Source organism: Phyllobates terribilis, unplaced genomic scaffold (genome assembly GCF_046119375.1).
Source record: "Phyllobates terribilis strain yellow unplaced genomic scaffold, ASM4611937v1 Scaffold_11__3_contigs__length_659146591, whole genome shotgun sequence".
Lineage (NCBI taxonomy): Eukaryota > Metazoa > Chordata > Amphibia > Anura > Dendrobatidae > Phyllobates > Phyllobates terribilis.
This window is the reverse complement of record NW_027362771.1, coordinates 343843235-343856950: the sequence shown is the minus strand read 5'-3', so window position 1 is coordinate 343856950 and position 13716 is coordinate 343843235. Positions and strand designations below refer to the sequence as shown.

Here is a 13716-nt window from a genome sequence, read left to right as displayed (position 1 = left end):
GACTAAACCTGTCAATATTGGTGGGATTGGTCAGTACTAGTCTAATGTGTATGGGGGCTTTAGTACAGTGGATGCTACAAACCTATATGCACCTGAATGCATATCTCATAGAACAGACATATTATTATATATGATATTGGAAGCATCTTGCTACATGAAGCTGATAGAAGAGATACACAGAAAGGTGCTAATACTGGATGGACAATCAGGAAAAGATATGGAGCTCATAGGGAGTACGTCTTATAAAAAATCAATTAGGATGCATGCCCCCTAATCTTTCAGTCTCAAATGTTTTCCCTTAAAAGTAAAGCCGGCCATACACATTAGATGGCCGTTCGGCCGACAGCCATCTTAACCGACATTCCCATACACATGAGTGCTCATTCGGCCAAGCACTCCTGAGTTCTTTGTGAGAAAGTCGATGGCTGACATGTCAACTGGCAGATTATCTTCAGGAGAACAAGGCGATCGACAGCCTGAAATCAGACGATATCTCCCCTGACGATCAGTTGGTTGGTGCCCCCACCCACATTAGAATGTCAGCTGGGCCCGTTAATATCGATGGGTTCTGATCAGGGCTGTGGAGTTGTTAAGCCGACTCCCGACTCCTCAATTTCCCTGACTCCCGACTCCGACCCAACAGCACTACCTCACTACTGAGCATGTACATAACGTACAGCACGGATTCACCTCACCTAAAACCTAGATCCTTAGATCAGTAACAGAACAGACATTTATAGGACATTTCATAACTTTCCCAAATTCTTATGAAAACATTTACAGCACATCCTACATTGTACTACTGTACCCCATTTATAATATAGTTTAGGAGTCGGTCCATTTTATACAGACTCCACCAAAATGGACACCGACTCCACAGCCCTGGTTCTGATGACGTTAGTGTAATGTGTTTTTCAGAAGACCAGGTCCAGAAGGCCCATACATGGTGATGTCTGACATTGCATTTTTAAGAGCAGACAAATGTAATTAATGTCCAAATGAATCTGTTGCGTAACTGAAGCTAGTGGAAGCAGAGGGGCTCTATTGATTATTATAGGGTTCTGTTATATGTTAGTTTTTAGAATGGAAAAAAAAGTTCTTCATGCTGTTCTGTTTCTTTTATTCTAAAAACTGATAATAAAATTGATACAATCAAATGGAATGTCCAGATGCAAGTGTGCACGTAGCCTTACATGGGACTGCAATAGCTTTCTGTTCTAAGGGAACCTCTTGTGAAGAATACACCTACACTACACATTAGTAATGCTCGTCCCTTCCTAAAGTCACTTTAAGGTGCGGGTCACACCACGTAGTTTCTCTCTCATCTGAGTGAATCAGGCTGATTATGCTAATCACGCTCTCAGAGTTTGATCATAGTGTTTTTTCAGATGAGGATGGAAGATTTCTCCGTCTTCTCCATTCTGTGAGAATCGTTGTGCTTTCCCCGGACTCATTTATCTGCATGGTTGAGTGGGATCCGAATATCGGATGCAAATTGAGCATGCTGCCATATTTTTTCCTCAGACTCTGTCCTAGGAAAAAAATCAGACATGTCCACGTCCATCTTGCTAACATTGGTCCGAGTGCAATCCGATGTTTTGTGGGATCACACTCGGGCTGATAATACGCTCGCACCTCACCAGTAAGTATACAGTACAGACCAAAAGTTTGGACACACCTTCTCATTTAAAGATTTTTCTGTATTTTTATGACTATGAAAATTGTACATTCACACTGAAGGCATCAAAACTATGAATTAACACATGTGGAATTATATACTTAACAAAAAAGTGTGAAACAACTGAAAATATGTCTTATATTCTAGGTTCTTCAAAGTAGCCAGCTTTGCTTTGATGACTGCTTTGCACACTCTTGGCATTCTCTTGATGAGCTTCAAGAGGTAGTCACCGGAAATGGTCTTCCAACAATATTGAAGGAGTTCCCAGAGCTGCTTAGCACTTGTTGGCCCTTTTGCCTTCACTCTGCAGTCCAGCTCACCCCAAACCATCTCGATTGGGTTCAGGTCTGGTGATTGTGGAGGCCAGGTCATCTGGCAAAGCACCCCATCACTCTCCTTCTTGGTCAAATAGCCCTTACACAGCCTGGAGGTGTGTTTGGGGTCATTGTCCTATTGAAAAATAAATGATGGTCCAACTAAACGCAAACCGGATGGAATAGCATGCCGCTGCAAGATGCTGTGGTAGCCATGCTGGTTCAGTATGCCTTCAATTTTGAATAAATCCCCAACAGTGTCACCAGCAAAGCACCCCCACACCATCACACCTCCTCCTCCATGCTTCACGGTGGGCACCAGGCATGTAGAGTCCATATGTGCACCTTTTCTGCGTCGCACAAAGACACGGTGGTTGGAACCAAAGATCTCAAATTTGGACTCATCAGACCAAAGCACAGATTTCCACTGGTCTAATGTCCATTACTTGTGTTCTTTAGCCCAAACAAGTCTCTTCTGCTTGTTGCCTGTCCTTAGCAGTGGTTTGCTAGCAGCTATTTTACCATGAAGGCCTGCTGCACAAAGTCTCCTCTTAACAGTTGTTAGAGAGATGTGTCCGCTGCTAGAACTCTGTGTGGCATTGTCCTGGTCTCTAATCTGAGCTGCTGTTAACCTGCGATTTCTGAGGGTGGTGACTAGGATAAACTTATCCTCAGAAGCAGAGGTGAGTCTTGGTCTTCCTTTCCTGGGGCGGTCCTCATGTGAGCCAGTTTCTTTGTAGCGCTTGATGGTTTTTGCAACTGCACTTGGGGACACTATTAAAGTTTGCCCAATTTTTCGGACTGACTGACCTTCATTTCTTAAAGTAATGATGGTCACTCGTTTTTCTTTACTTAGCTGCTTTTTTCTTGCCATAATACAAATTCTAACAGACTATTCAGTAGGACTATCAGCTGTGTATCCACCTGACTTCTGCACAACACAACTGATGGTCCCAACCCCATTTATAAGGCAAGAAATCCCACTTATTCAACCTGACAGGGCACACCTGTGAAGTGAAAACCATTTCCGGTGACTACCACTTGAAGCTCATCAAGAGAATGCCAAGAGTGTGCAAAGCAGTCATCAAAGCAAAAGGTGGCTACTTTGAAGAACCTAGAATATAAGACATATTTTCAGTTGTTTCACACTTTTTTGTTAAGTACATAATTCCACATGTGTTAATTCATAGTTTTGACGCCTTCAGTGTGAATGTACAATTTTCAAAGTCATGAAAATACAGAAAAATCTATACATGAGAAGGTGTGTCCAAACTTTTGGTCTGTACTGTATATCAGGGAATTGCTAGTGATGCATAAGTTAGAACAGAGCAGTAGCTAAAACGTGTCCGTGATCCACACAAATATTTGGTCAGGCATGGTCAGTGCAGGCTCTCCCTGGACTCGGGTGTACCAATATGGCCGCTTGATATACAAGTATGTCCATGAATTTATGGAGAACGAGTATTTTCTCGACCTCCACTTCTCGCAGTGATGAATTTGGTGTACACATACACAGCGCGTCTAATCGGTAAATAAGACTAATACGTCCGTTACATCTCCGGTATCGCACACTATCTCTGTGGGTGGAGCAATATGGCTTCCACTACTCAGCCGCCATGCGCGTGGCAGTCAGAGGAACGTGCTGCCGTTGCTAGATGCGCGATGACGTCAGACGAATAATTCTCTGTATCGGGAGGGGCCTAGTAGAGCCTGGAGGTTGGAGTGAGACGGAAACGGAGGGGAAGCCGGGGCGGGCGGCTAAGTGGCTACAGGAGAGTGCGGTGCCGAAAGGCCTGCAGACTGACGGGATGGTGGAGAAGGCCGGCTGCGGGAGAGAGTCTATGGTGAGCGGGAGCCCATGCACACACCGGTGGTCGTACGGGACTGGAAGTGGGGAGGGGTGAAGAGGGCGGGGGTCAGCGCACACAACACACCGCACCTTGGCGACTTTGGCTGCCCGCACCGTGCACACTGCCGCCTAACGTGCCCTGCCTGCTGCTGTCCGGGAGCCGGCGGCTGCGAGGCTGGGCCCCTGTGGCCTGTGCTCCGGGGTATCCGCTGTGTGATGAAGGGCGATATACCCATGCTGCTGCCACCGGAGCAGCCCTGTGCCCATGTGCCCTCCGCCTGGTGGCAGTGTGTATTCTGTGTGCACTGGCTGTACAATAAGGGTGGGTATAGCCAGTGCTGCCCATGCCATCAGAGCAGCTGTGTGACCTATGCCCATGTGCCCTCAGCCTGGTGGCAGCGTATATTCTGTGTGCACTGGCTATGCTGTAAGGGTGGATATAGCCAGTGCTACTGCCACCAGAGCAGCCCTGTGCCCATGTGCCCTCAGCCTGGTGGCAGCCTGTACTGTGTGCAATGGCTGTGCTGTAAGGGTGGATATAGCCAGTGCTACTGCCACCAGAGCAGCCCTCAGCCTGGTGGCAGCCTGTACTGTGTGCAATGGCTGTGCTGTAAGGGTGGATATAGCCAGTGCTACTGCCACCGGAGCAGCCATGTGCCCTCAGCCTGGTGGCAGCGTGTATTTTGTGTGCACTGGCTGTGCTGTAAGGGTGGATATAGCCAGTGCAACTGCCACCAGAGCGGCTCCGTGTGACCTGTGCCTGGCTGTACTGTGCCTTGTGTGCAAGAAAGTTCCTCACTTTCCCCCTGCGCCCCTGGCATCCTGCTCCCGACTTGCTGCCCACTGCCCTGCAGCTCTACCCTGCCACATTTAGGATCCAGGATCCTTCATAGCTGTGGCTTCAATCATTTCTCAGTAGGAAGCTCCGACGCACTGGCACCAGTTAGAGCAGTCAGGTACGGATGCCTGGAAGCTGCCCTTACACATGAGAGAATGTCTGCTGAGCTGTCCCAATCTCACTGTTTCGGACAATCATGGCTTGGAATTTCTATGTGAACACTTTTTAACAATGGCCGACACCAGGCCATTGTCTGCCCGGAATGTGATCTGTCATGTTGTCGACTGATCCCACCAGTGAATGTCCTGATCGGCCTATTACAGGGATTATCATTTCTACTTTTGTTGCCTTGCTTTTTCATTTTTCTAGGTACTTGCGGGTTCTCCAGCTTAGTCCTGCCTTATGTGTGTGGCCTGCTTGTCCTGTGCACACACATCAAATACCTCTTGAATACTAAGTTGTCATTAACTGGACTAATAGTGAAAATCTGTTGCATGGCAGTTGACACGTGTCTCAGATCTTCTCTAAGGGTATGTGCCCACGTAGCGTTTTTCAAGCTTATATGCTGCGGAATTTCCGCAGCGTAAACGCTTGTAAAACGCTAGGTAATCCGCCCCCCATGGTCCCCAAGTGGATTCCGCAACTTCTATGCCCATGCTGCGGATTTTTCCGCAGCGTTTTTGATGCGTGGAAAAATCCGCAGCATGTCCATTAATTTTGCATTTCCGCAAGCGGAATTGCCTTTGCAATGCAATAAAAAACGCAAGGCAATTCCGCATGTGGAAAACGTGCGATAAACGTGTGCGGAATTCCGCATGCGTTTTTCCGGGAGAGGACATGCAGAAATTTTCTGCTTCATTTCTGCAACGTGGGCACATAGCCTTAATCCTGTGAATTCCTGTAGGATGAACGCCACAATATGGCTGATTGTACTGTACATGTAATCAATACAGAGACTTCATGTGAAGTGGAAGCCCCTGTTGTTGCAGTAGTGATGTTATCACACACGTCCAGTCATGGTTTATATAACATGATGGTTTTGCCATTACTATCCTGGGTTGAGATCAGCAGAAAGTGTATGTCCTCCTTTCATCTTAATGTACAGGACACTATTATTTGTCTAGTTCTGTTTTTTTTTTATAAATATAACAATGCAGTTTGCAAGAATATGAAGTGGTATTACTATTAACTTTTTTTGTTTTTAATTCCTCCTTGATTGTAGCCCTCACTAATACCAAGTGGATTAAACACTGCCCTTACGGGTAGTTCACAGATGCACGCGAAGCAGGGCATGAAATTGGAGGCTGTGATGGAGCAACTTCAAAAGCAGCAACAGCAAGCTGCTCGTAGTATGGAGGAACGGGAGAGACAAATAAGAGAAACACAAATGCTGTATGCCCAACAGCTGGCATCACAGCATATAATGAAATCTACACCTGGTCCTGCCACTTTGTCAGCTGCTAAGGTCCGCCCGCCCATGGCACCTCCACAGGTTGCTAGTGATCCTGATGAAGATGAGGAGATGGAAGATGATGAAAGTGATGAAGGAGACTCCTATGAGGAAGACGGTAATCGCAGGGAAGGTCAACCATCTATGTTGGCACAGAAGTATCTACAGGTTCAGAGGGAGCAGCAGGGAATAGTTACTACTAATCCGAAAGGGAACCTTGGTCAGCGGAATCTTGCTGTAAAAGAAGAACCCCAAGATGAAAATTTTAATCCTTCTCCCTCTAAACATCCAAAGCAAAATATAGAGGAGCATATTAAGCCGGTAAGAAAACAGTCTGCTGTATGTGTTCCATATGTCTGTAATATTTGTAGAAAAAGCCGGTTCAAGACAAGATGTCCTTAAAGCTATCAGGCTGGGGCTGCACACTAGTCACTTTATTTTTACCCTTTATCCAGAAGTCACATTTAAATACCCGAAAAGTCACAAGTAACAAAACAGGAGAAATGCATTAATCAGGCAGCAAAAATGTGTGTATCCCCACTACGAAGTGGTTTTCCCACAAGAGACCATTACTACTTATCCACAGAGTAGGTTATAACTGACTCCTCTCTGGAACCCCAGTAATCACTGGAATAGGCTTACTAGTCACCATGTCCTCTATCTGGCTAACTAAATGACTCCCTGGTGGTCAAGTATGCACTCTGCCTCGATGCCTATGGGGCTGAGGGAAACTGTTGAGTACTGTGCTCGGCAGTCTGTCAGTCTTATAGACTTTAAGTGGAGTGGTACTGTGCATGCTCCTCTGCCTCTCTTTAGCAACCTTAATCTGGTTATTGTGGGAGTCCCTGAGATTGGACATTTGTCACTTCTCCAGTGGATAGGTGAGAAGTCAACTGGGGAACAACCCCTTTCATGGCAATTTTTTTTTTTTTTTTCATCACTGCCAATAACCACCTCTCATTCCCCAATAACATGCAGTATTCTTGATCGTTCAGATCAGTGTTTGGCTACAAGAGAGACGAGTGCAAAGGGGCAATCTCCTGTTGATAATAGAAACAGCAAAACTTCCATTTACCGTAGGTTCTTATTGTCCATGGGACACACAGGACATATCTCATCTGTGGTCGGCATTTAGGCGTATTGCTGCTTTATGGCGTCACTTCTTTGATTCTAAAGAGTTGCTTAAGGGGTCTCCCTTTACGTGTAATAGGTCTGACAGTGCATTAAATTTAAAGCTGTTGTAAATGGAAGCTAACTAAATATAAGGTCTTCTGAGTCACGTGTAGTTACTGTTTACAGCTTTCAATTACAGCGATGAAGTAACAAGGCCTCTTGATTTGTTTTTGATCAATTTCATTTTAACTGGATTTTTTTTGAAGGTCAATGTGTTTCAATGACTTGTACTCAGTGTATTCATCCAATGCATATAAAATAAAGTAATTTTGCAAACAACCTGGATTAGAAACTTCCAACTGTTTGCAGCTCCAATGTAAAGCTAAGTATTTTCACAGTTACAGACTCCAAAGTATTCTTCTGTAGTCTGATCTCGGTCATAATTTACTCCCTTCCAACTGGCTACTCTTCTGCATTATGTAGGTTAGCACAACATTGGGACTAGTAGTTTGGCTATATTAATTAGAATAATGCTGGCAGGAATGGCTGTTCTTATAATGTGTATGGTGGCACTCTGTCCTGAATGGGGAGACGGATGACGATTAGGCATGTCCGACTCTTTATTTTCACAGCAAAGGTGTCTGGCATGCTGGGTGGAATAGCTCAGAAAGAATATTATGACATCTATTTAACATATGCATTTTAATTTCGTTTCATAAAATCTCATTGGACTTAACATCACAACACCTAGATTAACTATACTTACAAAATGTTATTTGTTTGTAGTGTTTATTTATTTTTTTTGTATGTTGCATTGTAACATTGAATACCATTATTGGTAAACTGAGTTGTTTTAGACATACTGTACTTTATAAATGCATTCATCTTCAGAAGATGACCCATTGTGGCCGACTTGTAGTTCACAAGGTCAGGGATGACTAAAATGCAAGCTATAGTAGTTGTCTTTCATTACCCAAAAGTGTCATTTCTGGTACTCTGTGGATAAAATGAAAAGTTCTACCGGCAGCACATATTACACATTTCTCTTCTGTGTCGGCAGTAGATCTAAAATTTGATGGCGCCTTAGCCACTGCCATCCCTCACCCTAGCCCACCAGCCTCCCCCCTCCATGCCTGCATGAAGCTTTTTTTTTTCTTTAATTAGAAGGGGTTGTTCAACAGTTACAATGTTTCACCTATCCACTGGTCCTTGTTCTTGTAATCAATGGGGGTCCCAGCAGTAGAACCAACAGCAATCAGACAAATAGGTGACAAGTTGTAAATGTGGGACACCCACTATATGGCTATGTGAAGGGAATATGCTCCATAAGGGGATAGAGGCGTGCAGCTGATATAACACCATTCACATGTATGAAGCAGATCTTTCTGTAACCAATCTACTGCATTTGAATTTCCCCTGAAGCTGTATAATGAAATAGCACTAGACCTATTCTCAAATGGTAATCTTCCTTAACAATGGAGATAAATGTTGTAAAGGAGTAGTTGGTTGCCCTAAAGGGTTTGTTGAATCTATCTTATAGTAACAAAGTGGTTGTTAAAAGTAATATATTTTTATAGTTCTGTATGATGATATCCTGGAATACTACATCCCCCCCCCCCCAACAGTGACATCCTCTTGAAATGGAAATCCTTTTAATGGTAAGCACTACCATATGGTAAAGGCAGATTCCTGTGTAGTCATTGGGAGGGATCTCCTAATATGTTATGCCAAGATGTGGTCTACTTAGGAGAAAAGTTATGAAGTTAAGGAACTTTATAGATGTAGGCAAAGTGGGTGAAATCTATATCTAAATTTTCATTAGTGCTGAGCTGCACAGGTTTATACCAGTCCTGATCAACCTATTTGGTTGTTGTTTATTCAGAACTATTACTTTTACATCTCAAGAGTATTTTGAACCACTGTTGAAGAGTTTTATAATCGGGGTCCTGTGTCCCTTTTACCTTCTCACCACAAGATCGGTGGGGCCACATGTACTCTGGTTCCCTGCTCTAGTAATTGATTATGTCCCAGCAGTAAAGGCCTCATAGATTTATCATACATTGAGGACAACATTTTAGTTATAGTACATATGTATTTGAGAAAAGCTGTACACAAGTTATGCGCAGATCTCATCACTGTTCCTAATAAAGCTGTGATGTGACAAGTTAAAGTAGCTCAATCTGTGTTGTCCTTTGTCATTATTCTTTGCCAAATACTTGCATTAATATGCTGTGTACCTAGTAAAATGGATTCCACTCCTTGTTTTCACTATACGCTTCCAGATAATGAAATTCTGTCGTGCCAATATCATGTGTTTAACTGCGGAGGTCACTTCATGCTGTGCTCGGATTAATCATCATTGTAGGAACTGTGCAATGCAAACTGTTTTCTTTTCAAAGGGAATCTATTTTGAAGGAATGGGCAATCCTTTGTGTGCTTGCTTTATTGAAGAAAAAATGGTAAATGAGGGGTTAAGTTTTGGTATTTATTATCTACTCCTCCTTCATTACAAGCTGCCACATGTTGGGTATGCAACCCCTAGACACTTTAAATGGATTGAGAGACCAGTTTAGCCTGACCAACTGGCCACCGCAGCACATAATTCTCCATGCTTTCATACAATCTGGTTTTACTTCTTATTTCAAAACCATCTCTTCTGACCTCCCAGAAGATTGCTGTTTCGTCAGATCCTGAAATATACTATCCATATGCTTGTATTTATATATACCCACACACATCTCTATCTCACTTATACACACAAAAAATGTCATTTGCAATTCAGCATGCTCCTTTTTATTTATTTTTTTTATAAATCTACCAAGCTAACTATTCCTGGCAGTGGACTGGAAACTTGGCATACGTTCACATTTTCCACTTTGACATTAGAATTTTGTAATTTAAGGTGCATCTGTACAAGTTGCAAAATGTAACTCCTTGACAATGATACTTTAAAAGTTGTCTGATACTTGTTAAACACATTAACGTTTAGGTTATGTTTTTTTTCTGCACTAAAAATGTGTATAAAACACAGCTATTTGCCGTTTATTTTGTGTGGATTGAGTGATTTGTCTACAGTACATGTTTAATAAAGTTATTTTTATTCACTGAAAAGCACAGCAATACCGGTTTACATTTTTTTGCTTCGTTTTTGAATTTTCTAATTGCTTTTTATGGGAAAAAAGAATTGACATGCTGCAGACTGGTAAAAGAAGAAACTTACAACTTTTAAGGAAAAAGCAAGACAAAAAAGCAAGACAAGTGTGTGAGATTTCTGAAATCTCATAGATTTTGATTCTACTGTAAAATGCATCTACTTTTCTGCAAAAAAAAAAATGCAGCAAAAAAAATGCTGCAAAAACCCCACATATGCACGTGGCCTTATAAGGGTTTCCGCCTTTAAGAATTTCTCAGGTTTAGTTTCCTTCACGACACGTATGAAAATACTGGAGGTGAATGTTAAAAATATTTTAGGATAAAATGCGTTGCTCTATTCACACTACAGTTGCGCTTTGCTGCATCTTTTATATGGCAGACACCATTGGTACCGGAGGACTCCATTCTGGGGTCATTTGGGTTTTGGCATAGTTTTTAATCATTTTAGAGGAAAGAATAACTGCAGAGAATGTTAACAGACGCTACTTTTTTTTCTTAACTGAAACATAGTTGCTCTTTTTGTTAGTCATAAAACCTTATGCAGAAGTCCTTACCACGATTACGGTTTTGTCCGGTTTCACCGCTGTCTTGGGTATATAAGCATACATGCCTTTTGAGGCTGTTGCGTTAGGGAGGGTCAGGAGACCCATGGCCAGGCCTTGCTTCCAGGCCGAGAAACATGGATGTTTGAATTTTGCCTTTTAATGATAATGGTAACCAGAATAAACGGTGTTATACTAGAAAGGTGACATTGCTTATAGTATCCAGCCTGCAGAAGATTTCAGCAGACATTGTCTCTGTTAATTACCTATGGGATGGTCGTCATAAGCTCTTAGTTGGCTATACCTTCTAATTTCCAGGCTTTTGGCCAAATATAGTTTATGACTAGTGCATTTGCTCCTTGATTCCCAGGGGGGTGCAGCTGCTGAACCACTTGGGACTTTGTGTTTGAGGCATGAAGATGTTAGTAATTTTCAAGGCATTGTGTCTGGGAGGAGGGGAGATGATTGTAGGACAAGTGAAGGGACAACAGGGATGGCTTGACCTCTGATCTCTGACAAGGGTGGATGTTGCTCATCAAAAGGCTGATTAGCTGCCGTCATTATGTATAGTGGCTGGTGCATGTAAACCAATGTACTGCCTGTTAAAGTGCATTTACTATAAGTTAAAGCTCAACATGTAAGTCAATGAAAACCTGTAAGAATAAAACATCTGAGAGGGTGTGATCTTAACACACAACTACAGAAATTGTAGAATTCTAGTAGCGGAATATATATATATATATATATATATATATATATTAATTTATTTATTATTTTTTAATGTCTGTAGCACAGGTACATTAAGGGTACTTTCGCACACAGCATCTTTGCTGCGTTTTCTTTTTTCTGCAGTAAAAACTCGTGTTTTTTTTTTTGTTTTTTTTGGCATCTTTTTGTGTGCAGATACCGTGTGCTTTGTCTACAGTACATGTTTGATAAAGTTTCTTTTATTCACCAAAACTACCACGAAAACGTTTGTTGCAACATTTTTTCACTTTCTCATTGCTTTCTCTAGGTGAATAAACCCTGAAAGTATTAACATGCTACAGATTACAATTTCAGTCAGAAACCCCACCTCCCCAAAAAGGGAAAAAAAAAAGCCTGTGCGTGAGATTTCTGAAATCTCATAGCTTTTGCTGGTATAGTAAAAAGTAGCTTTTAATTTGCAGAAAAAAACGCAACGTGTGTATATAGAACTAGCCTAAGGGTATGTAGCAGAAACTATTTGGAAACTCTAAATTCTACTTTGAAAACTCTGCAAATGGACTCCCTTTGCACATGCCTTAAGTCCTATTATAGAAATTCAGATGTTTTTTTGCATACAAGAAAAACCTTTCATCATTGTGTTAGACCCGATTTTCATCCATCTTTGTCTGTGTTTATTTTAAACAGTGTGGTATGTGTTTCTTGTATCCCAAAACAATTCCATGCTTCCCCTATCTATTGAATAGTAAAAAAAACAGACTGCTCTTGTATGACAAATAGCATCCGTGTTCGGTTTGTATGATTTTCACAGACCTATTGATTTAAATGAGTGAGTTTGATCTGCAAATCAGATCAAAAAATCTCCATTTTTTTTTTTGTGTGGATTTAATGGGGGGAAAAAAAGGACATTAACAGCCCTATAAAATATAATGGGCATGTGTTCGATGAATGAAAAACCAATGTCTGAATGAGGCCTGAACAACAGGGATTTGCTTCTCTTTTGGACCTTGGCCCCAAATTGCAGAGAACACAAATCAACTTTGTAGTGATTTAAAAATACTTTTTCATTCATTTGATGCATGTTTTAGCTGGTGCCCAATCAATATAAGAAATGTGCTCCAGTCGGTACATTTTGGCTGGCTGTTTGTTACTCCATTTTTGCTAATCCCTGCCCTCTGTTTGAAAGTTGATAGATGATTTAAGAACTCCAAAAATCACTTTTTTTTTTTTTTTTAAACAAAATTTTGTGACATTTCAAGAGGCTTTATGTGAGTAAACATGTGGAAATTGCTTGATGAATTAGACACATCAATTTGTCCATAAAGTGATTTTAGTGGAATGTACTATTGGGTGGATTATCTTTCTTTCTGTAACAATTTTTTTGCTTTTTTACTAACCCTAAATTATAGCTTTTCACAGCACAAGCAAAAGTACGGTAAATGAGATGTTGCCTCATCCACATTCTGTGTGGATTACCTGCAAATGTTCATAGGACATTGTATAGTGGATTCACATTGAAATCATTGGCAAGTTATTTTCAGCTCAGTTTACATTGTTTAGAGCAGGGGTCTCAAACTCGGCTGGGTATATGGGCCGCACATGGAAAAAATTTGAATTTGGGGGGCCGCATTCTTTGTTCAATGTGACATTTTTAGTGATACCATTTTTTTTGTATACACCTTTTGAACATTTTTGCCGTGTTTTTTATGGCATGGGTCATTATGGATGTGGCGATAATAAACGTGCACTTTTTTGTGTTTACTTTAGTTTACATATAAAACAGCATTTTTAGTGCCCAATATTTTTTCATGCTTTATTTTATTTTTTATTTTTTTTACAATTTTATTTCCCCCAATTGGCCACATACAGTAATATTGTCTTACAATTAGCATCATATAGTAATAATGGAAAACATCTTGTAGTAATGTTCCCCATCCAAGTCCCCATCTTGTACTAATGTGCCCCATCCAGGTCCCCATCCTGTGGCTATGTGCCCCATCCAGGTCCCCATCCTGTGGCAACGTTCCCCATCCTGGCGCCCATCTTGTACTAATGTGCCTCATCCAGGTCCCCA

General features: G+C 41.8%; 1 protein-coding gene across 2 annotated transcripts in view; it reads left to right on the top strand.

Moving 5' to 3' along the window:
- Positions 1 to 3632: 3632 nt before the first annotated feature.
- The window catches only part of ARID3B (AT-rich interaction domain 3B), a 51184-nt gene continuing 41100 nt past the window's right edge, over positions 3633 to 13716 (top strand). For both annotated transcript variants that reach the window (XM_073652828.1, XM_073652827.1), the window contains exons 1-2: positions 3633 to 3836; positions 5902 to 6450. In XM_073652828.1, the coding sequence (XP_073508929.1) occupies positions 3648 to 3836; positions 5902 to 6450 (738 nt within the window). In that variant the 5' untranslated portion in view covers positions 3633 to 3647. The remainder of the gene's footprint in view (positions 3837 to 5901; positions 6451 to 13716) is intronic.